Source organism: Prinia subflava, chromosome 13, assembly GCF_021018805.1.
Source record: "Prinia subflava isolate CZ2003 ecotype Zambia chromosome 13, Cam_Psub_1.2, whole genome shotgun sequence".
Lineage (NCBI taxonomy): Eukaryota > Metazoa > Chordata > Aves > Passeriformes > Cisticolidae > Prinia > Prinia subflava.
Genome location: NC_086259.1, coordinates 13,676,648 through 13,701,754, shown reverse-complemented (window position 1 = coordinate 13,701,754; position 25,107 = coordinate 13,676,648). Strand labels below are relative to the sequence as shown.

The 25,107-nt window shown below is 44.0% G+C and overlaps 1 protein-coding gene across 3 annotated transcripts in view; it reads right to left on the bottom strand.

Moving 5' to 3' along the window:
* Positions 1–863: 863 nt before the first annotated feature.
* Positions 864–25,107, bottom strand: part of PDPR (pyruvate dehydrogenase phosphatase regulatory subunit) — a 28,659-nt gene continuing 4,415 nt past the window's right edge. For all 3 annotated transcript variants that reach the window (XM_063411009.1, XM_063411011.1, XM_063411012.1), the window contains exons 4-18: positions 24,926–25,007; positions 24,671–24,834; positions 23,599–23,720; positions 22,664–22,781; positions 21,152–21,301; positions 17,987–18,179; positions 16,094–16,218; positions 14,278–14,433; positions 14,050–14,183; positions 13,519–13,667; positions 12,133–12,245; positions 11,702–11,796; positions 10,999–11,088; positions 10,544–10,726; positions 864–9,691 (exon numbers count right to left, since the gene is read on the bottom strand). In XM_063411009.1, the coding sequence (XP_063267079.1) occupies positions 9,287–9,691; positions 10,544–10,726; positions 10,999–11,088; positions 11,702–11,796; positions 12,133–12,245; positions 13,519–13,667; positions 14,050–14,183; positions 14,278–14,433; positions 16,094–16,218; positions 17,987–18,179; positions 21,152–21,301; positions 22,664–22,781; positions 23,599–23,720; positions 24,671–24,834; positions 24,926–25,007 (2,279 nt within the window). In that variant the 3' untranslated portion in view covers positions 864–9,286. The remainder of the gene's footprint in view (positions 9,692–10,543; positions 10,727–10,998; positions 11,089–11,701; positions 11,797–12,132; positions 12,246–13,518; positions 13,668–14,049; positions 14,184–14,277; positions 14,434–16,093; positions 16,219–17,986; positions 18,180–21,151; positions 21,302–22,663; positions 22,782–23,598; positions 23,721–24,670; positions 24,835–24,925; positions 25,008–25,107) is intronic.

Genomic DNA, 25,107 nt, shown 5'->3' with positions numbered 1-25,107 from the left:
GGGGTTGTGGGTTGCAGCAGGGTCAAGAAGACAGGATTTCCTTTGCTTTCAGCCTGGGAAAAAACAGATCAGAGATAAGTGGGTGAGTGAACTGTGCTTTTGTGTTGCTCTAAAGAGCTCTGGTGAGAAGCTGAAATCCCAAAGTCTTTGCTCCGTTTGCCAGGGTGGTGCTCAGTTTACACCAGCCTGGTACAGCCGGTGCCCTCAGGGTCCCCAGGGCTTCCCAGGCTGGACAGGCAGCCTGTGACATGGGATGGGGAGATGCTGAAGAAAACTGCCTTCCCAGAGGTGTCATTAAAACCACTTTCTTTGGGTCAATCAGATGAGGGGGGAGGTTTTTTTAGGAGATGCTGGAAAGCTCAAGAAAAAGGCAACCATGGAAAAGGTCTCCCAGAGAGGGACCCTCCACCTGCACAGCTGGTGCCGAGAGTAGAGCAGGGGCTGTGGGGCAGTGCCCATCTGGGGAAGCTCTGCCCATGCTGCCTGGTTGCAATAGTTAATTTGAGGAACAATCAGTGTAGGGTTTTTTGGGCTAGGAGATGTTTTTACCCTTTTGTATCTGGCTTTTCTGTAGTAGCCTCTTACCTGTTTCTCCACTTTGGTTTGGTTGTTTTTCAGAGTTTTCTTTTATTTTTTGAGGTTTCTCTGCACTTGTGAAATACAAGGGTGTGGGTTTGTCACCTGGAGCAGGCAAGTCAGCAGCCCCTGGGCTGGGGAAGTTCAGCTTTTCTGTCCACAGGGATTTAAACTCCTGAGTTTTATGGTGTGTTTTGGTCTGTAAAAGTGGAGCCGCCCTGGTGGAGGCAGCGCTGAGCCCTAGGACACAGGCTGCTGCAAGCCCTGCTCTCCACCTTCCTGGGTGGTTTTTGCTGATTTTTTTTCTTTTTTTTTTTTTTTAAATGGGGAAGGAAATGAAAAACCACAAAAATCTTGAGCAACAATGAGTGCCTTGACCATCTCCCATCGGCGACACCAGGCTGTGCCCACGCTGGCGGCAGAGACGTGGCCGATGTATCTGGCAGTTGTACCCACTTCCTTCCTTGCACCCTTGGATCTTAGCTGGGAAGTGCTGCTGGCAGAGAGGGACAAATCCAGGCCACCATGCTGGTGGCTAGAAAGGTCCAGTCCAGTGTGATGAGGCTGGACCAGCTCCTGTGCAGCTGAGCAGGGCCAGGCCTGACAATCACAGGGTGAGCGGAACCCAGGTACTAAACCCTCCGGCAGCACAGTACTGGCATCCAGAGTCAGGCGCGCTTGTGGCTCCTGACTGCCCTGACAGTATTTTTTTTTTTTTTTTTTGCTAACTTCCTTCCCTTCCTCCCCTTTTCTCTGTTCTTTTAATTATTATTATATTATTATTATTTTTTATTTAAGCTGTCCCACTAGGACTCGTGACCACTCCTGTCTCCCTGGCAGGGCGGCCGCAGGCGGGCGCGTGCGGCACGGCCGGCGCACCACTGTACTGTACATAGAGGAGATGTAGGCACAGGCTACGGGCACGGGGCAGGCAGGGAGGAGGTGCCCGGGCTGGCACAGCTGGCAGAGGTTGTCTGCCTCACACAGTACCTGATCTGAGCACCTCCTGCCCCCTGGGAGAGGGAGAGACCAGTGCTCTGACCTAGGGCTAGAAGGAGGCAGGCAGCTTGGCCCGTAGCCTCTGTGTACATGGGTACTTCTGCACACAACTGTCTTAAACCAACTGGTTTTTTTAAAGTCAATAAAAATCATGCATCAAATGTGCTTGGTGGTTTTCTTCTGATAGCCCTGTCTACTGTGCCTTTTCCTGCACTCAGACCTGGGCATCAGTGGGGTCAGGAGAGGGAGGAAAGGGAATGAGAGGGTTGCTGAGCCCAGAAGATGCTCTGCTCTCCCCTCTTCTCCGGGCAAGGCACCAGCCTCCTGCTGTGGTTAATATCCCCTCACTGGGGCAGGAGCAGAGGCTGCCCCATGCCAGCCCGGGTGCCCAGCAGCAGGGCCCCTGCACAACCCCTCCAGCCCAAGCCCAACAGTTGGTGATGCCACTGCTCACCCAGACCCCACATCCATGTCCCAAACACTCTGGATCCTAAAACAGGCTCTGGTCCCATGCAGTCCATGTCCCTGAGCCCCACCACAGCAGAGGGAATGACATGGACGAGCTGCTGAAGGATGTAGTTTTGAATGTGGATACAGGCAGAGGGAGGGAAGGGACTTCCCCAGGGTGATGCAGCAGGTCCAGAACTCACTCCAGCTCCTGGGGCTGGACCTTCAACAAGCCTAGTGTCCCTGCAGGATCCCTCTCAATCAACCAGGGGCATCTGGATTCTGACACAAAAGGGTCCTGCGTAACTAACAGCAAAATTCAGAAAGTAGTTAAAATGCCTCTTTATTAATATACAAACCTAGCAACATTTAAGCCAACCAAAATATAAAATGAAATCAAGCATGATATAAATACAGCATACATGACAACACGGCTTCAGTGGAGAGCAGCAAACTCACCCTGACTTGTGCGCTTGGGAACAACGGTCCATGTCCTCTGCCACAGGCCCTGGCAGTCCTGTGCAGCAGAGCAGCTTTGTCTCTCCTAAAGCACTCCAAATCCAAACTCAGCAGAGGTGAGATCACTGTTCCCCTCAAAGGAAGAGTACCTGGCACCAGCTTTCTCCGACCCCACACTGCAAAGGGATTGAAGAGCCTCCCTGTGCTGCTGGAGACAACCTGCTGGCACCTGCTTGCCAGGGCCCTGCAAGGCAGAGGGAACAGCCATAGGGGATGGGGAACCATGCTGCTGACACTGCTCCTCGCTCTGTCCCACCTCAGCTACTTCCATTGCACAACATTCACAAGTGTAAGGCACTAGAAAAGTGTTTTCACAAGTTCAAACTTCAGTTGTTCTTGTAATTCTGGCAGCAGCATGCATCAGAAATCTTCCCAGCCTTTTTAAAATCTGGTCTCAGGAGACAAAAGCACTAAGGGGGTTTGGATGAGTATCCTGCTGCAAGCCTGACCAGGAGATGCAGGAGAACCTGTCAAGGACTTCAGAGATACTAATATGCCTCTGGTTATATGGGAAGAAGTGAGATCTGTCCCACTACAGCAAAAAGAGGGAATTTTAGCATGGAAAAAATCTCAGCAATGCCATGGTGAAAGGCAACAGCACAGATTTTTCTTCATGCACACAAAATGGATCAGGTCCTGGCTGGGATGGGTGACAACTCCCAAATATCTGCTCTGCTTCTAGCAGGTGCCAAGGATCCATGTGAGAAGATCAACTGTTACCAGTATTAACAAATCACTAAATACTAATGTGAACACTTTCCTCATTATAACCCACTGCTCCTCTTTGTTGGGATTCTTTATTCCAAGCAGGTGGAATCTCTAACAGAACATCAGCCCAGTGTGCCACACTTGCAAAGCAGCTCTGGTCTGTGCTGTAATCCAGAAATCAGCCTGACATCAGTAATCCAGCCCAGCTTTGAGACAAATGGGAGATGAGAAGTCTCAGAGCCATCTCAGCAAACACAACAGGCAGTAGCAGATCCCCTCCCCTCCTGCTTCTCCTGACTGCTGCCTGCAAATGTCAACTGGTACAGCAGGGAAGCGTTCAGGCAGAGAATTTTGTTTCCTTTAATGCAATGGGACACCCACAGAATACTCTACACCAGCCCAGGCTTCTTTAGAGAAAGAAGAAAACCCATTACACCACACGGAAAAAGTGAATAAATCCGTTTTGGGAGGGAGAAACAAACAGGAAGGTGTCAGCCCAGCAGCTGGACAGGCACAAGGGCTCCCAGCTCCATACACATTCCAGTCTCATACTGCAACAGCTTCCACCATTCCCCAGTGCTTGCTCCAAATTACCATCTCTGGGCACATAGCACACAGCTTTCCAGGAAGGAAATCAAATGGCAGGCACAGCAAGTGCCCAAACACCTCACCTAAAGCTTTAAGGCATTTATAAATATTCAGTCTTTTTTTCCTCTCTCAAATGCAAGGATTACTCATGCCAAGGGCTACAAGAACACTGCTACAGCCATAATACTTCAGGAAAGTTTAAAGTGCAAAGAAAATTTTCAAATGCTTTTTAGTGACAGCTTGAAGTCATCAGATGACACCAACTCCCACCTTTCCCAAGTTTTGTTCCATGACTGAATGCCTTTTTAATTTTTTTTACAGAAATCCAAACAATCAATTAAGGAAAAGTTAGTTTAAAACAGGAAAACATCCTGAAATAGGCAGAAATTATTCTGACCCAGTATTATAATAAACTCATTTGGGAAGACAAATATGAAGGTTGTGAACATTTTGCTCACCATTATCAGCAGCCAAGAGTTATGTTTTAAATAAAAATTACTTCTGCTCTTGCAAGCAACTCCCCATTCCCCTGATACGGGAACTACCTCATTTTTACAGACGTTTTCCCAAAATGTCACCATTCTGGATCAAACATGCTGGAAGGATGAGGTTGGTGATGTCAGTGATGTCACCTTTACAGCTACCAGAATGTGCCAGGGAGACAAAAGTGATCCAGGCAATCAAGTGCACACAGTCCCCACTTCTGTGTGGAACCATTTCCTTCATCCCCATGAGAGGGGCAAATGTGTGCTGAGAAACAAGTGCTAATGCTGTCCCAACCCTGCCTAGAGCCATGGCTCCCACTTGTCCAGCATCAAGGCTGCAGAGGTAGATACTCCCTGAGCCGGGAATTGAAGCTGATCATCTCTCCAAGGCTGGACTTAAGGAGTTGAGTAATGAGCACAGGATCAAACCTTCGCTGCACCTCTCCTTCCACCTCAGCTCAGCCACTCCATCATCCCTCCACTGGTTTTTATTCTGCCATGCCTCACTCTCTGATGGCAAAAGGAACTAATGCACTCAGCCACCCAAGGAAGGAAACTAAAGAAGTGTTAAGGACAGTGGGAAAATCCTGGCACAGGGAAAGAGGGTTAAATGATGGGATTTACAGCAGCCACAAACCTGCCTGGATTTCTGATGTTGGTATCAGCACCACCTGAAAGTTGAGTAACTTAAGTTGATGCAGAGACACAGATCTAGTGCCAATCTGGCTCCACTGACAAAGCATCAGGTAGAAGGAAGAGAAGAACTTTGTGCATGAGAAATTCCACAGCAGCAGAGTTTGGAGGTGTTACAGGAAGAGCAACATGATCGATGGCAACTCAAATGCAACAGTAGAAAGGAGGAATCCAAGCTTATACCAAGATGTGGAGATGCAGTGGAAGTTTCACACAACCTCCCTTCCTTGCCACAAAATAAGAAACTGTCCAACAAAGCCTGTCAAATCTAGGTACTGGAGAAAACAAATAGAAACTAAGTCTGACAAAGACGGATGTGAAAATAACTGTAACACATCCTCCTGAAACAGAAAACATAATTCTAGAAACTGACTGCTAATTTTATCCTCAGATTGTTAAATATGAACAATATACTTGTGCTTTTCTAGTACCAGTTTTACTCAAGCCTTGCAGTACTCACTCAAGGATTAACAAAACATGAAAACTTTGGAAAGGACACAGCAAGGTTAAGACAATATAATATCTCTGTAAAGATCATTTAATGGAAGGAAGTGCTATGTCTTCCCTAAGGTCCTCTGACTCCAGCTGAAGCCAGCCCTTCCCATGGATGCACATTCAGATGGATTCATTGGCTACCTTCCCTCCAAAGATGCCTGTATAAACGGAATCCACAGGGCTGTTCCCATTCTGGACAGCAAGACTCAGAGAACTGCTAACAACCCTGGGACTGATACACACGAGGTGCAGAAGGCAGACCTGCAGCTGCTGCTTCAGCACAGAATGAGGCCATTTCCCCTTCTACTGCCACAGAGAGGGATGCTATTTTTGTGTTTCCCAATCCAAGGTTCATAGTCTTACTGTGCAGAATGAGAACAAACCACCCTTTTTAGCAAAAGCATTTTAAGGCAGTTTTAATGATGAGAATCAGGATGTAGAATTTTGCAGTCCATGTTATTTACCATCTTAGATGTTAAGACTATGCTACAGCAGCTTTGAAGATGTGATTTTTAATTTTCTAATTGGAAGGTGTACTAGAGGTAGTAACTCCTTGACAGATTTAGTTGTTCTTTTTTTATGCACTCTACTTTAATCATCAGATAAAGAGATTAGAGTCTTACATCACACTACGCTAGAAGGATCTTCCTCCAACTCAGTATCACTATTTTAAAACGTGATCCAATTGTTCTCTTGACGTGTCTTCAAATTGGTAAAGGCAAACTATTCTTTACATTGTAAGTTTAAAAATAGCTACACCAGAAATTAAATCTACTAAGCCTGAACAGCAGTTATAAGAGCTCTCAGGTTTTGATATAAAACAAAAAAGAATTCATAGCAAGAAAGGTCGGAGTAGGCGTTAATGAGCTGCAAGACTGACGATTTCCAAACCACCCAAGCCTCAAACAGCAAACACAGCGTTACACGGAGTGTTGCTATATCTACCATCATGGTGGAAAACTATTTCCACTCTCTATTTTTGGTATGGAAAAGTCAATAGATCTAGACATAAAATAAACCTTCCAGACATAAAATAAACCTTAGCAGACATAATGACAAAAGTAGCTCACAAAACACAATTTTACTGTCAGAACTGCTGGAGAAGAGACACCCATGTATGAAAAGTTGCCTGAGGAACTAGCAGGCACCTATAAATTAAGGAAAAGGAAAAATAATCACAAGGAGGAATATAATGCAGCTGGAACGAGAGCTGGGTAAAGGACAGCATGCTGCCAGCTTTCCACTTTGGTCTTAATTAGTTCTAACTCTGCAGAGAATTGAACAGCTTGAGTTTAAATCTCAGTTCAGCGGTTTCAATACAAACTTCAGCACACCTTGGCCCTACACTTTGCCTTCTCCTGAAGGAGCATCATGCCTTACTCAGCCACAACAAATAGTCAATGAACTCTAAACAGAAGGGCTGCTCTAAGAAGTTCTAAGAATCCTAAGCAGAAGGGCTACTCCACATCCTAAATAGCACACACAAAACTCTTTCTTTGGTTGAATGCCTGTTTCTGTGGATAAGGAAGGTGATTCAGTGTCCCATAAAACCAACGGAGAAGGACCAAGGTCTTCCCTGGCACACATGTCCAGCATGGGAACACAGGGATAGTGGTATCTCTCTAAGCAGAAAAGATATGCAAGAATTAGAGAGTTTAAACTGCTATTAGACGCTTTATGAACCTTTCATTTAAGCAATTAATTCTAACACACCAGCCAAAATTTCAGTTCAGAGAGCAGTAACAGGGGAATTTGGAAGAAATGACAAGCAGGCAGAATCTTGCCTACAGCAGTCACAGAGAGTACTCTGGGCTGCAAGATCTCAAAAAGCTGCCCCAGTGTGGTCACTCCTTTTCAGAAACCAGCAATTTTTGCATGTCAATTCAGAACTAGAATTTGAAATCCTGGAAGAAGCCACACACTCCAGAGGAACTCACCACAGAGAAAGGAACGCATGCTCAGAGAATTAACATCTACATTCAACCTACTACACCATATGCTCAAATCCTAAATTCCCTTACAGTTTCTTGTACTGGCAGCCACAGACCCAACTGAAGGCACAGCTTAAAACAACTAAAGCAGCAAAAGCAAACTTAAAATAGAACCAGGGAAGGTTTTGAGCTCGTATTTACATTACTGATGCTCACCACTTAACTGGAAAATAAAGTGCCCAAAAATGGTTCTAGACCATAGAGGAAGTGTTCACCACAGCTAACGGGGCAGACATCAGTGCAAGATTGTGTCTGAAGTCCAAAACAGATGCTGAAGCAGAAAGACCATGAGGTGTATGTGATATCAGAGGCAGGGAAAACATTTAACAGATCTTTCTCAAGTAAATTAAAAGAGTCTTGGTTTCTGATTGTGCTTAAAACATGAAGATGATGCAAATGCGCAAAAGGCAATTCAGCAATTCCCCATTTCTTTACCATTTACCATCAGTGATTGAACTGGCACATTTTGACACCTTCACAAGGGGTGAATTTTCAGCTGCACCATCTGGAGCATCTGTATGAGAAGCCAAATGCAAAGTGCGGTGCTGAAGAAAAGCAATTTATAATCCCACTACCATGCTCCCTTTACTCCTTTATTCAACCCCTTCAGCTGAGGTACTGCTGAGAGACAAAGAAGTGCAACAGATTTGAGGAGGAAAACAGAAGACAAATTCTTGAGTCCAGCAGGAGCTGCTGAGACATTTTCTTACCACAGTAGAAAACCCAGTGTTTCTCACACCGCAGGTGCGACAAATGCTGTGTCGTTTCCTAAAATTTCAAAATAATCACGGCCAGCTAAAAGTACAAGATAATATCCCCTCCTGCTGCTCAAGTTCTCCAAACCAACATGAGTTCTTCATGAACATTGCCAGATGAGTTTGACCAAGTCGCAAAAAGTGAAAGACAGTCCCCAAAGAGACTGTATATTGTGCAGCTTAAACAGAAGCAGCATTTCAACACTGCTATTTAACATTAAACACTAAATCTATCCTTGTTAGAAATCTGTATTCTTGCTAATAAAAAAGAAGAAACAACATTCCTTTATAGAAGTGAAATGCACATGTTGATCTTTGACTATATTTATAGAAGGCCATTTAGTCTGAGTAAGCCCACACAAAAAATCCAATCCCATCAACAACGCACTTACGAATGCTACTGTCATCTCAACGCTCTGATGTTAAATCTACTCCCCGCTAGGGGAAAACCGAAATGGTGGACAAAGGAGGACAGCGACAGGCTGGACAACACCAAAACCTGTCTCTAGGCTGTGCTCACACAATGCTTTGTCTCATGCCTGTGAGGTAGCTGATCGTTCTATTGCTGTGTGCATCAGCACACCAACCCCTCTACAACATGGGATGTGGAGAGCAGGGTGAGGTCAACCATCATCTGAACCACAGGCAGTGAAGACCTGCTGTCCCATGCCTTGTGCTGGAGAGGAGAGAGGAAGGGTGCAGTCCTCAGGGGGTCACCCCAACCCTTCCCTAGAAGGCCAGGGCCTTTGGTGGGGTTAACTCCTACACAGGCATCCCTGCATGCTCAGCACTGTGCTTCATCCACTGCGGCACAGGGGAGCCTGGCAAAGGTTGAAGGAGACAGACAGGGTTGGGAAAGCTTGAAAATTAAAGTTTTAAAATATACAAAATGTAACACACTGGAAAAAGTTTAAAAGTTGCAAGACAAGAAAGGAAAAGAAAGAAATATATGAGGTGAGGAGAAAGGGCTGGAAGATGGTGGGAGAAGACTCCAGCTTGGGCCAAGAGGGAAAGTCTAGTCTGCTCAGCACTACTCCCTCTGGTAACCACTCAGTTCCACCTCATCCTTGCGGCGCCGTTGTGTGAAGAGGGAGCTGAAGGGATAGAGCTTGGCTTTGGCCTGGAAGCGCTGCCCGGCAATGTCGATCTCGTACTCCCCCTGGTTGATGAAGTCAGTCGTCACCACCAGCTCCTCTCCCGTCTGCTCATCGAAGTGGTGCACGAAGCCGAGGCACACGTGGCGCTCCAGGGTGTAGCTGTAGGCACTGCTGGTGGTCTTGCCCACGTAGCGGCCATTGCGGAAAATGGGCTCCCCCCACCAGGGCCAGAGGTCCATGTCCGTGTCATGGTCCTCCAGAATGAACATGGTGAAGCGCTTGTACACCCCGTTCTGCTTCTGTTCCCACAGAGCCTCCTGGCCAAGAAACGGCACTCCCTGTGGGGGAAAGGGAGTGTCAGCTGATGTGAGGGACACAAGCTGAGCTGCAGCAGACCAGGTGGCCGACAAGGGCAATTTACTCTTGGAACTTCTACCCTAGCAAAATGGGCTGCCTCCATACATGAGAAGCCCAGCTCAGATAGCTTTTCTGTCATGTTTGTTGCTCCAGATGTTAAAAGACACAGGAATGTTTGTGAAACTGGTCTTTAAAAAATCATTCTAATTTTCACTCTAGTGAAAACCATGTCTCCATTCCAGTTCTTGCCATTTTTCTTGTTCCCAAAGTCTACCCTTCTTTATAAACCAGAGGTAAACTGTAACTAATATGAAATTTGTATCTTCATCACTACATTCTTGAATTGATATTGAGCATTTGTTTTGGCTCATGCAAAGATGGAAGAAAGAAAACAAGACAGTGATAGCAACAGCACCTGCTACCACAAAAGCATGATATAACTCTACACTGTTCTATGAACTCCACCTGTTATTGGTGCCTAGCCTCATATTTAACATCATCAAACATCACTTGTTGCAAAGGCTGGCTTTTGCTTCATCAGACTGGGAAAACTGCTTGGAGAAGCAAGAATTCTGAACATCTGTAAGGTACAGAGTACCTTCTGCCACATTGAGCACTGCACACATAAGCAACACCAGGCACAGGTCATTGGGAAGGCTGCCCAGGAAGGAGGAAGACAGAGCATTTTGGTATTTCTAGCAGCCTTCTGAAGTACAAGAACATATGTTACAGCTACTGCACATAGCTCCATAAAAACACATCCGTCTGCTTGGCTGGCAGCCTTTCAGTCCAGCTCTGCTCCCCCACCAACCCCAGTGCAGAAGGTGGTGTACCTTATCCAGCTTGACCTGGAACTCGCGTCCACACTCCATAGGAGTAGTAAAAGCATCCAGATCCTGGCCCCAGAATGCAAAGAACTTCTCAATGCGCAGGCTGCGGAGCGCGTAATAACCGGCATTCCGAATGCCGTACTTCTGCCCCATGTTCATCACCTCGTTGTACACGTGAAGGGCGTACTGCAACGGAAGGGGAAAACACAGACTGGCACCAGGAGAGAACAGCAGCATCTGACACCACCAGGAATGTCACTGTCCCCTGCCACTGAAGCACAAGAGCTCTGCCCCACTGGAATGCAATATTAAGCAGTGAAACTCCCCCTGGTGCCTGCAGGCAGCTTCCCCGTGGTGCAAATCAGACATCTCATCACCTGGAGCCAACTTGGAAAATGTTTCCGATTTATGCATGCCAGCAACTGCTTTAATTAGCTCAGGCTGCAGTGCACTCTTACCTCTATGGGGATATACAGCACGAAGCCAGGTTCTCCTGTGTGAGTGATACTCATCACACGGATGCCATTAGCATAGCCCACGCTCATCTCCTGCAGAATCAGAGGGGGTGAAATCATCCAAACTGGAACACAGCACAGAGATCCAGAAGGAGCACAATGCATAACACATCCACACTGCCCAGCCCTCTCTCCCCTGCGCCACCCGCACAGACTTGCAAAATGTAAATTTCCAAATTCAAATAGTGATGCCACATTATCCAAACTCGTTAGTAATTTCTTAGCAGTAAGGCCTGGAACTAGGTCAGGACAAAGGTTGTATTCTAGATACAAGGCAGAAGTTGAATAGCAACTGTCTGCTCAGCCTTTTAACAGGCTGACAGCAGACAACGATGTCAGAGTCCCGGATCCCAGCTGCTCCTCTGACAGCTTCATAATTGATTATATGAAACATGTCAAGATATCAAATGATTAAAGTCTACAGTGAGAGGACTACTGACAACAAATGCACATTCACCTATATATTTAGCAAACAGAACCCAAAGACAAGTGAGGCTAGTGAGTTCTGTACCAACCTAGCTCAGTAACTGCAGTAAACCTTCCTATGAATCTTAATTCTCTACCAATTATACAAAACATTTTTCCTCTCCTTTCATGCATGCTTTGAAAAACCTAGCAGAGTGAGGACAGAAGCACAGTCACTCACCTTGCAAAAGAGAGAGGGGAAGTGTTCTGCAGTCATTGGGGCATAGGACAACTCTGACAAGACATCCACAGCACGGGGGCCAATCAGATTGAGAGCTAAAGAGGGGAACAAACAAGCATTAGGATGAGATTCCAGAAGTCCTGCCTGGTGTCTAACGTGCTGCTCCAATTTCTGAAGTCTTATTTAACTAATAGGTGTGTTTACATTTAAGAACAGAGGATAGAGTCACTAAACTCTATCCTGACAGTCCACAGTAAAAGAATGCCGTCTTCTATCTCATGGCTTGCCAGAAAAACGTCTCTGAACTGCTCTTTTCATCCAAATGTTTGGAAAGGAGATTAAATCGCAACTCCAGACACTTTAAACAATGGATTGGCATGAAGCACAAGACACCATCTGTGATTTTGGGTCTGCTTCCAGTGATTTCTTACCTGTGTATTTCCAGGTCACATCCTCCAAGACCAGGTTGCTGTCATCGGGTAGGTGGCTCTTCAGCCAGGCCCAGCAATGAACTTGTTGGTCAGTGGGGGAAATCATGAAGAAGCTGGAACAGAAAAATCAAACCCAAGAAACAATGAAAGAACAACCACAAAGTGAACCAGTTCATTCTTCATTCATCAACTACTCGAGCTATTCAGCAGTTTCCAAGCAAAAAGGAGACTAAAACAAGCCAGTTTCTGAAAACCACAGCTAAAGTCTCTGGATCAATGCCCTCACATCTGTCATGAAATGAAATCCCACACTTCAAGCATTACCAGTGGTCTGGTGACAAGAAGTGACGAGATGTGGAACACAGGGAGTTCTGCAGAAAGGTGACAGAGTATCTCAAAGATCACAATTGGTCTGCAGAAGGGACTTGAGGCTCTTCACACCAGTGATTCTCTCTACTCTCACAGTAGAGATGGTTCACACAGCAATTTCTTGTTTTAGCAAAAGTCTTTTCACACACAATGGTGGTTATTATTAACAGTTTCCAAAAACAGACCTCCACTTGATATGGGAAAATGAGCTGCTTGTGTGTGTGTTTGATACAAACTGTAGTTAAAGTACATCAACATCTGTAGAAACCACTAGGCAAGGAGGGAAGCTACTGGTTCCACACAGAGAAGGACAATACTTTCAAGCAATACATGAATGTAGGCAGAAGTGGAAGAGAAAGAAAACGTTTTTCTAATTGAAAGAGAAGCAAAAAAATGCTTTCACACCAATACAATGAAAACACACATAGAAAACCATCCAGCAAAATAAATCCAACACTCAGCTGGGACATGGCCATGAAGTTTCTAAAAACAAGAAAGCTTTTAATCATATGCCAAAGAGAGACCAAGCTGGTGGGCTAAAAGGGTAAAATCCTGTGATCATGTCAGTTTGCATGAGAGAGCACAAAAAGAATGATGAAAGACTGCAGAACTGAGAATTAGAGTACATATACTGCAGTGAAAATTGAAATTATCAAAAATCAGTATTTTCAATGCACTATTTCCAGTAAGGACATTGGTCAGGAATTAGTCTGGACTTTAAATGGTTACCTAAATTAATAAACTCTAGTGACAGCTAAAAACAATTTGTATCTCAATTAAGAAGTTAAACATCTGAAGGTCTGACATTTTGAGGAAATCTATGTTCATCTGTAATCCCAGAAAAAGGCTTATTTTCCCCAATATTTATGAGTTCAGAAGTTCCCTTTCACTTGAGTTAGTGGCGAAGTGAGACTTTTTAGTTCAGGGTGGTGATGAAAGTTTATGACCTTAATGAAGAAGTCCTTAAAGGTTCAAACTCCAAAGGGTGATGGCTGAAGATGCTGTTTGCACACCCACCTGCGCTTGCTGAGCCGGGCTATGCTGCAGTCGTTCTCATACCCTCCTTTCTCATTAAGCATTCCTGTATGCACGACATGCCCAACTGGCACATCCAGGTCATTTGAGAAGAGATACTGCAGGCTCTCCAAGGCCTGGTCTCCGGTGGACTACGTGAATCAAAAGGAAGAGAAAGTCAGCCAAGCTGCCTGAGCAAAACAAATCCACTGGGGCAGCTTAAGATCGCATCAACATCCTGGCCTAAATTATTTCAATTTGTGATGATCGTGACACTGACGTCTCAAGCGTAACAGGATACAACAGTGGCAGTGCTGGAGGTCAAATTCTATGTACAGACTGAGCTGATATTTCTATAAACTGGGCCCTTGACAGACAAAATCCAATCTGTGCTAAATACTGTGGTACAACCTGAATTTAGCCATACAGTGTGACTTCTTCTATATATCCTCAATAGGACACAGTTTTTTGCAAAAGCAGGCAATAATAAACTGAAGGTCACCTTTACCAGATGGTCCCTTCCTAGGTACTTACACTTATTTCAAACTTGGTAAAAGATGACATGTCAATAACACAAACTGCTTCCTTACAGCACTTGACTTCAGAACCCACAATATCAAACCAGTCTGGTTTGTAAAAGGTTTTGCTGTGATCCAAATCCAGCAGATCTAATACAAAGAAAAATCGAAGGAAAAATTCAGGAACTGGATGAATTACATAGACCATTTAGGAAGCACTAGGCAGAGGAAAACACCATCTCACCATTCCCAGGTGGGACAAAATACTTGACTCTCTCAAATCCATGCTTCTCCATCCAGCGGGCTCCCTGCGCGTCCAGGCGGTCGTACAGCGGCGAAGTGCGCAGCTGCCTGCCAGTCTGGAAGTCCCAGCGGGGAACTTTCAGGTCACACATGAGGGCTGCATGGTCATAAAGATCCTTTATTAGGCAAAGTGATTATCTTTATCTGAACTTTTCTTTCAGATTATCGGTATTTACTAATATCTGAACTATTAATAAAACTCCTTCAAAACAGCTCCAACCTTCCTATTCCCGTTTTTGAAAACCCACAAATCCCTTCTGATCCATTTATAGCTCTTCAAAATCAGAGTAACAATATTTGCACAGAACACTTATATTTATAGATACTTATGGTCTCATGACAATTCTGCAAAATAACAAAACCTCTATTTTTCATGAAGTCATGCTGACTAGCATTAATTATGCAGGATTCTTCCCTGGCAGTGCACTGTATCAGATATTGTGACAATGCTAATGCTGGGGTAGGCAGGCCATAGCTACAGGGACCATCTAATTTGCCTTCTTAAATACTGGCAATTCAGCCTTTGTAATCACCGAAGCTTTTTCAAATGACTTCTGTATTTTTTCAGCTAGTATAAAGTATTTTCATTTAGAAAACAAGTTACCCTAATAAACATTGAGCATCCTCCTTTGTTATCAGTGGAGAGTAATAACTTAAGGATGCTTGAATACTTTATAATACTTTTATAAATGTTAAGATTCTACCTAGGTCAGAAACTGCTTAAAACTGAAGATAACCCAAATATCTCTTACTGAACATTTCTGTAATTTCTGCCTCATAGCTAATAATTTAATGAATTTGTTGGCAATATCTCAAATTGGTACTCCTGAAAGAGAGGGTATAGGGAAGACTAGATTAGAATGGGAACATAACATTTCAAAAACGAAATACATTGCTCACTCTGTAAAAACTGGAGGGATTTTGCAGCTATCAGAACTGAGGTTTGTACAGGAAAGCAACTGCAGAATAATGCCCAGAGTATAAAGTGATTTTTCTGGGAAGAAGGTCAAAGCAGCATAAGGTTTTTATTCCCCAGATATAGCAGGGCTAAGAGGTTTACCCAACTTCTCTGCTTTCACTTGAACATATGTTTTTAGTTTAGACTTGGTATTCAAGTAATTGTTCCTGTTATGCAACTCGTGGAGCACTTCATACTTCTATTTCAAACTTGAAAAGAAGTCATCCACAGTATTCAGACAATATGACAGATATTCAAACAACAGGAGGAAACAAAGCACGGCTTTAGACAAGAAAAATGGCATCTCTAATCTATTCTGCAAGGTGTTTATCGCAAACTTTGACAGGAGAAAGCAGTATCTCTATGAAGACTTCCTGAATTATGCAAGATAACTGGGTCACCCAGCCATAAGTTGGAAGCGAAGGTATTTCCACACTGTAATGATGTGCAATGAATAACAATCTTTGAGACAGTGTAACGTTCCCAGTTAAGACCTTGGCATTGCTTTTTTAGGCTGAAGTCCTACAGAGATATGTACAAATTTCCCTGTATCAGAGGCAAAGCACGGAAATAGCACAGAGCAAGGTACTAACAGCATTTTTTTAGGAAAGTTAATAAGAATGTTGGTATAAAAAAAACCCCTCATCCTTTCCTTTCCTTTGTCCTGGGAAGGGGCTGTATTGCCAAGAAGGAGGTCAGGAAGAAGGAAAATGTTTCTCAGAGTGATAGCAGAAGAGAGACAGTGTAGGGGAAAATCTTGGACAGGCTGGCCAGAGCTGAAGGCAGAGACCTCACTTACGCATGACTTCCATCACACGGTGACGGAGGAAAGTGCGACTGCTCTGAAGGGTTCCAAAACGCTTCAGATCCAAGGGCCAGACATTTTCCGACGGATACCCATTTACTATCCACTCTGCCAGGTACCTGATAGAAGAAATAAAGACAGACTGAAATACCAGCCAATGTCTTCAGGGAAAGAGTGTAGCTTTGAAGTCAGAAGGAAAGCAATTTGGACATGAGAATTTCTTATAATAGGGAGAGAGAAGACATGTAACATAGTATTCTAAACACTAGCAGAATCTGGAAAGGTTCCCTTTATAAAATGCAGCCACCAGAGTTACAAATTACTAATTGCCTATTAAGATGAAGCATACAGGGCAGCAGGAAGTTCAGGACACGTGCTAAATGAAGCCAGAGCCAGGTAACGTGGCTGACACTGTGTCAAGTCCTTGGGTTCTGATACAAAAGGAAGTGCAAATACATTTCAGTTGGAGTTTGATGCTTCTGTTTTCTTGTCTCTCATTGCCTGGTGCAGGCTCAGCCACAAACCAGCAGTGACAGCATTCATTTAGCACTAGGTGCAAGCCAAGTTATGTTTAGCTACACTTCCAGCAGTGAAGGAGGAAGGCATTCTCCAGAGCTAATGGACACAGGCAACTCAGAATTTAGCAGAGCAGAAGGTCCTGTTCACAACTAGTAGACAACAAAACAAAGGGGTTTGGAACTGATCATAAAAAGCTACACTAGCAAGCTAAGCTGTTTATTTTGGGGCTGTAGCAACAAAGGACTAATGGTGCTTTTACCTTCAGAAATGATTCTGATTCTTAAGAGAACCTCACTGCAAAGATTCTCTGTATTTCATGTGATAAGAGAAAAATAATCAGAGTTCTTTTTCTAGACAGTTAAATTATTAGACAATGGACATAAATTAGTGAAGACAAAAGCAGATACTAACACCAGCATGAAAAACGAGCAGTTTATTAAGAAGTCTGTGTGGCAGAAGGAATGCTTGGTCACCAAAACTAAATGATAATCAGAGGGAGAGATGATCATTTAGCAACTTAGCTGCTGAGATACCACTTAAATGCCTGTCTAAGAATCTGCATTAACACAGGAACTGGATTTTACTGGGAAATGATTACACCCCTATCTTACTGTAGGGGACAGTCTTAACCTACTGTCAGCACTGGCATCACATTTATGGTGTTTCATCAGCAACAGATTCACGCTGCTTTCAGAGGAATTAACTGCTGTGTCAACTTGAATCATCTAAAGACTTCAATCAAATGATAAATTAAAGGGGATCATGAAGCACAGGAGATGAGGAAATACACACTTTGCTAAGCTTTTATCTCTTCAAGGTAGTTTAAAAATAATCACACCAGTTATAGAATCATAGAACATCCTGAGTTGGAACAGACACACAAGGATCACTGAGTCCAACTCCTGGCCCTGGACAGGACAACCCCAAGAGTCACACCAGGTGCCTAAAACCATTGTCCAATGCTTCTTAAACTCTGGCAGGCTTGAAGCAGTGACCACTTTCCTGGGAACCCTGTTCTAGTATGCAACCACTACTTGGGTTGAAGAACCTTTTCCTAATATCCAACATAAACCTCCTCTGACACAGTTCTAATGAAGTTTGCTTGATCCCCAGCTGCTCACTGAGATGTGATGCCAGAGTAGATGGGTGCAGGACAGGAGGAGAATCCAACAAAGTTTGAAATACACACTGGAGAACATAATCAGAAAACATCAACAGCTCCTCTCCTTCACTCAAGTCAGAAACAAAAGAGGAGTCTTTGCCAGAGGAGGTGACAAATACCAACCAAAACATTCTACACAGAAGGATCATCTGAGCAGTCTCTTGGCTAAAGCCTTACTTACACACACACAGTGATGGACCACTTACTTGCCTGCTCCCCCACCATACGAGACGCCAGCTGAGTTCATGCCAGCCAGAACGAAGTAGCCCTGTGCAGTGGGTGACTCTCCCATTATGCATCGCATGTCTGGGGTGAAGGACTCTGGGCAATTCACCAACTGCATGATCTGCAGAGCCTCCAAACCTGGCATCCTGCGCAGAAGGGCATCCAGAAGTGGCCCTAGAACCCAAGACAATAAAGAGACAAAAAGTCACAGCCTTCAGCCTCAACACATTTCAGCTGCTTCAGGTGGAAACTGCATCCACGTTTTGATATAGTCACAGAATAAATGGTTTACTTGCTGGAATCACACTACTCAAAATGGATCACACAGCATAGAATAAAAGCAGCCATACTGATCCAGACCAAGAGCCCAGTATTGTTTTCAACAGTGCAAGAGCACTGTTCAGCAATAGAAACAGACATCAAATAGATACATAGTGAGGAGTACAAACAGGCAAATGTATATTATACTTGTCCCACGCACTCTGAAAGCCTCCACCTACCATCAGCTCAGAGGATTTCCTAAATATTTGGTATATTTTCCTCTATTTAGAAACCCTTAAGTTTGTCTCTCTTTTAAGACTAGACCAGTCTTTCCCAGCCTCATGAAAAAATCCAGACGACACAGACAAGGAGTCCCATGTGTTAAAATCTGTTGTATGAGCAATCACCACCTTTTGTTTTAAAGCTCACACTCAATTTCTTTTTCTGCCTCTGAGTATTAGAAGAGACAGAAGTCAGGAGTTCCCCTTCTAGCCTGTCTATCTCATTCCAGATTCTACAGACCTCTGTTTATTTCCCTTCTGTCATGTTCTTTCCCCAGCCCACTTAGTCACTCCATTCTTGGAAACTGTTCCAAGCTTTGATCAGTCTCTTGCTGCTCTTCCACCAGGCCCTCTCCAGTCCTACGATTTCCTCTGGAAACAGGGAGCCTAGAAGAAGAACTAGCATCTGGCAAACCAAGGATTTAGTGTTGCATAATGAACTGTGTTTTCTCCTCCTTTCTAAGTAATTCCTAACTTGTCTTTTGCTTTGACTGCTGCTGCGTTGATGTCTTCACAGAACTAACAGAACTAATACAACCCCAAGGTCTGTTCAAAGCCCATCACATCACATGGTGAAAACAAGACCATCCCCACACACCCTCATGCATTTGTGTCACTTCACATTTATCCTCATTGAATTTCCTCACTGCTTCATTGCCCAGTCACACTGGAATAGTCCTTCAGCAACTCTTCAGAGTTTGACATTTGAGAGCATTAATAAACGGGTTAGATATCTACTTGGCCTTTCTTGCCCAAGAGTTACCCCTGCTTAGTACTCCAGATAAAAGCCCTCAAGATTCAGCCCTAAGAACACTCCTGAGCTTTATGCACAAGCAGTAAAATAATCAGATTTCACATTACCTAAGAAGTTACAAACAGAAAGAGTCTTTCTGACTTGTTCTTTCTCTTCTCTCTCTCAAGCATTAGAATTCCAGAGTGAGAGCCTGGTGTTACAGGCTATTTTTTATTGATAAAAAGAGAGATCAGTGCTAGATTTGTTCTCGTACCCAGTCCAATTTAAGCAACTCCACAGACTATTTTAAAATCAAAAGGTGTTCCAACAATAAGGATCAAAGCAGTAATACAAGAGCTGAAGCCCCAGGAACTGTGGCCCTAGAAAAGGATCAAATACTGCCTGAGTAAGCTCTGATTCTGCTCACCAGTTCGGCACATTTGAACGGACAGAAGGGCAATGCTGGAACATAGCATGCAGCTGCTTCAGGACCTTGGGCAATTTGGGGGTGCCAGCAAGCAGTGCCTTTTCATTTTAGCCAAATGTTATCCAAAAAAAAATTAAGTGGGTGCAGAGCTTGAGCAACTCATTACTGAAGCTAATATCTTCAAGCAAGTCTGTAGGCATCTAGGGATCTGAAAACCTTTAGCATATGCCAGCACAAAACAGCACCCCATCCTGGCTCTACCCCCTGGAGTTTAAACTTTTACAGTATCAGTATGGTGTCTCTCAGAAATCAAAGTAAAATTATTCAATTTAACCTGAAGCACAGGTGGAAGAACATACTATGACTGCAGAAAGAAACCAGTGAAATTCCATCCATACCTAAGGATTCACAGGCATTCGCAAGGGATGCAGAGAGCTCTGACACAAGAGAAAGCTGGATTCCTGAATATAAGGCAAATTTCAAGATGAGAGGGCACATACCAACTTACCAGCTTATCAAAGAGGAAGGAGTGGTTGGGGAAGAAAGGGACTCACATGCTCTTTCCTACAGAAAGAGCCCTCCATGTAAAAACACATGTGGAATAGAAAAAGAGACTCAAATGAAATGGGAAGAGAAAGAACAGCTGGAATATAACAAACCACCACTGTCAACGGTGGGACAAAGCCTGGGAAGCCATAATACCAACTTCTGTTCACAAAGCAACTGGCACTGATAGAAATGCACTTGTCAGTCCCTGCTGAAGAGAGCTGCAGAAACAAAATACCACAGCTATGTGGCAGGTCAACAGTGTTGATCTACTGCGTCACAAGAGGAGCAGCATGTGGCACTGACAGTCAAAATCATCTGAAATGGAAGAGCAGTGCTGGGAAGTTGATGTAGTACATCGCTGCTCTAGAGGAAGTTAATACCTGCTGAGGATTAGCAGGTGTTTTTAAACATTCCAGATATCACAGAATCACAGAATCCTGGAATGGCTTAGGTTGGAAGGGACTTAAAAGCTCACCCCATTCCAAACCCTCCGCTATAGGCAGGGACACCTTCTACTAGACTAGGTTGCTCCAAGTCCCATCCAACCTGTCCTTGAACACTGAGCAACTTGTGCCAGTGCCTCATCACTCTTACAGGAAGAATTTCTTCCTAATATCTTATCTAATTCTGCCCTCTGTCATTTGGAAGTCACTCTCCTTTGTTCTGGCACTCCTTGTCAAAAAGTCCCTCTCCTGCTCTCCTGTAGGCTCCCTTCAGGTACTGCAGCCCTTGGCAAAGGGTATTTCAGCAAATTACTGACAAATTAAGAGATGAGTGAATTTGAGAGAACATTCATCTTTCCCATAGATCAATGACAGCTGGCACTGCTGAGAGCTCTGCTTTCTACTGAAGCCATGTGTTTCACTGCTGTGGGAACCTTTCTTCCCTAACGTACCAAAATGATCCCAGTCTTCTTGAAGGTTCTGGATCTCCAGCTGGTTCCGTCCCTCCGTGAAGAGAGGCTTGGGGTTTTTCTCAAAGCCTCCTGAGAGGATGCCGCCCTGCCAGTTGCGTATGTAGATCCTGCCGTCGGGGTCAACAATAGCTGCAGAGGAAAGAAAAGAGGTGGGAAGGGAACTGAGACAAGGGGTATCTGTCTCAGGCTGTGTCCCACAAACACCAACAACAGGGGGCTAGTGACATGCCAGGCCAAGCCAGCAGTCTCCCTGCATGAGAAGGGACAGTCTCAGTTCCCCAGCTCCATGCTGTCACACCATTTGGGTTCTCGTGTGACACCCTGGTGAGCCAGTTTAATTATGCTATTAGCTGCCCCCACAGCCATGCTTGTTCACTCTGGACAGTACAATAAACTGAATTAAACCTGAGGAGCCCCAAGCCAGGGGCAGGACAGTGTTTCCAGGAGTGAGAGGACACAAGAGGGATTCAGAATCCTTGTGACACTGGTAAGTTATTATACTGGCTTAGTTCCACTGAAACTGCACCCAAGACCAAACCTCCTGCCAAGACGCATCCTGCTCTGACCCTCTTTCTCTTCCTATTCTAATAACAGATAATTTGTAACAGATCCAGCTTACTGCAGGCCACCAGCACAAAGAAGGTGGGCAGCACTGAGGCCAGCACAAGCAGTCAGGACTGGATTGCTCCTTCCACTGGTAGTGTGTCAACTTGAAGTATTTATGTTACTCTACCTGACTCCATAGCGATTTTTGCCATGTACAGAAAAGCTGAGAATATATATATGTGAATATATACATATACATATATATATATTCACACACAGGGATTTTAATTAGTCAAATAAAAGTCAAACATTCGGACTCTGTCCAGAGATCTCATTTCCCTGGACAGTGTACACATTACTCACTAGAAGCAGAAAACATTGATAACAACTGAGAGTAAATAAGTAAAGCTTTCTACTTCTCAACCACAGTTTTCAAACATAAAGGCTTTTTTTTAAGAGATCCAAAGCCAGAATGGGGGAGGAGCAATTACCTCAAGTGTTTGGTTGCCCCTACAGCTCATAGACATGTAAATGCCATTGTAAAGCCTTAGCTTCAGTTGGAGGAAAGCAATAGATGGGCCATTTGGGGCCAGCAGCCTGCAAGGAAAACATAGTGCTAAGGCTAGCACACTCTCCAGCCCAGAAATGCAACAATCCAAGACTCAGACACAACTACGACTTGAGCTAGAGTAAAGGTCATTCTCCTGCTAAGCTGACGAACTCTCAAAGTCATTTTCTGCAGGAAAAGCTTTCCCAAGAGTAAAGAAAGATATTCTTTCTACCACTGAAAAAGGATATTCAAAGCAATTCAGAGAGGCCTTCACAATCCCAAATGAGCTGAGGACTGATAGCCCGAGGTTGGCCTTTTTGTCACAAACTACAGGTCACCTTGGACAGGCAGTTACAATTCACCAAGCAAAGTGAGAAGAGTTGAAGAATCCTTACTTGGTAAGCTGCTTGACAGAGGCTCCTTCAAAGGATGTGTCAGGAGGTAGAAATGTTCACAGGCATGGAGTGGGATATGGACTGGTTCCTCCCCGGAGTGGCCCAACTCATAGGCCCACTGAAATTAAAAAAGTGCAGGTTAGAATGGAAAAGAAAAAAAACAGCTCCAGGAAAAGAGCAGGATATAAGCACAGAACACCTCTCTGATTTTGCTTTCGTAAAAGATCAAGATTTGGTTCAGACCACGAGACATTAAACAGACATGATTTTTTTCTCTTTTCTTAGAATTTGAATTGTTTTGGATAAAGACTGTTTTTCTGTTTCTAACACAAGGATTAGGAAGGTGGGGCCCCAACTCAAAAATAGGAAGTACCAGGTTTTTTTACATTACAAAAGCAAAATAAGATCTGTAGACCAAAGTCAGTACTAGGTTCAACATCTAGAAGCAGAACAGTCAACATTTAGGTTCCTGTACTAAGATCCTTTACTAATAAAAAGGGACATCTGCTAATGTGAAACTGCAATTATCAGGTGTGTTTTCTAGCAGAGAAGACACGACACTAAGGAGTAAAAGCAAACAAATTTTTGGGGAGGGAACTGAGAGAGAAGGGGCCGTCTCCCTGACAGCCAAAGCAATGTTCTTCCTGTCAGAAGGGTGAACCTCCCAGCAGAGAGACCATGGACAGAGCTGCACCAACAAGCTGCAGGTACTGCTCACAGGACAACACCCAGCCTTTGGTGCACAGCAAATGGCAAGCACTGCTTTTCCTCCTTCACATCCCTGCTGGGATAAACTGATGAGTAACATGATTTGATCTACTCCAGTAAAGCACAAACCATTAAAAACCCAAAAGAAAAACATAAAAAGAAATAATGGGAAGTGCACATGTTCTTAAGCAACAGAAACAGGAAAGAAAAAATGTCAGTAATTCAACCTGGCCAGCACAGTTGACAAAGTACTCGCACTCAATCCGCCCTCTGTCAGTCTCGACTCCAGTCACTCGACCCTTCTGGATTGTGACATGACTGACACTCGTCCGCTCGTGAATCTGGACACCTGGAGAGGACACCAGAAGGACAGGATGCCATAAGCCTTCTTTCTCATGTGTCAGACTGTTAGCTTTAAACTCTTACACTCAACCAAAATGCTTATTTTCTCTTGGAGACAAAATTTCTACTCTGGACCCAGTATTCTTAAGCAAAACCCTATTATTTGTAAAACATCACTTGTACAATTTGTCCAGGCTGAGACTGTGAAGAGCTACAGAGTTTTTTTCCCATGTGACAATCTGGGTGATAAACAGACCACCAGTATCAACAATATAAAAAAAAAAGTGTCTCAGCTATGGACTTCATTCCAATTCCTTCATGCAAAAATAATGTAGTTTCACATGGCATGACTGGTTCTCTTATGGGAAATAAGTCACTTCATGGAAAAAGATAAGCAGTATGCAAAAACAAGCTGGGCTAAAAGAAACTGAGAAGTATCTTCCTAAGCAGCTTCTTCCAACCTGATGGACTTTCAGCCTTAATGACCTTTATTTCTTATTATCGTATTTAACCTTTCCCCCACTTTTAAACCACTCCAAATTTGCCAAAGTGTTGGGCAAACAGCATTTATTGCTACACTTCCAAATCCATTTCCAAAGTTTATGTGCTCAATTAAATACACTACAAGGCTCAGCCATCCCTTTTCATTTGTATGTAATTAACTATTTTGATGCGTAATTATGAGTCAATTCTAGGAAGGAAAGAGTGTGTGCTTTTCCAGAAAAATATGTAACCGCTAAAAACAACAAACAGGTGCTTGAACAATCCCAGGAAACCTGTAAAGTTTCAGCATGTAAAATAACTCAGCCTGTTTTTTCAGAAATAAACAGGTTTAAAGAATCTGAACTTCACAGAAATAACAAAATTTTGGTCTTCAGTGCTCAGTTAGAATACCAAAAGAGATGCAGAACATAGCTATCATGCATAGAGCACTCCATAGATAAAAAAAGCTCCTACCATTCCGTGAGGCTGCAGTTGCCAGAGCCAGACTCACATTGGCAGACGACACGAGTGCATCTTCTGGCACATACATGGCCCCCACAAGGTCATGGATGTTGATCAGTGGGTGGAGCTGTAACACTTTCTTTGGGCTGATAATTTCACATGGTATTCCCATTACACTGCCACAGAACAGAAGAAACACGGTGTCATTTGTCTTGCAGGAGAGCTGGTGCACACTGAAGCTGAGTTGCATTTCCTGCTCATACGTACTTCAGCGATGAAGCAACGCGCTTCAGAGAGATCAGTCGGTCCTGAGTCTGAGCCAGGGAAATAGAGCCTGTCTTCATGTACCCTATGACAATGACCAAAGTCAAGTCAGATTTGGACAGGATCTTGAATTCCTTCCCATCTCAGACTCACTGCTTCAATATCATTGCAGACTTGTTGCTTCC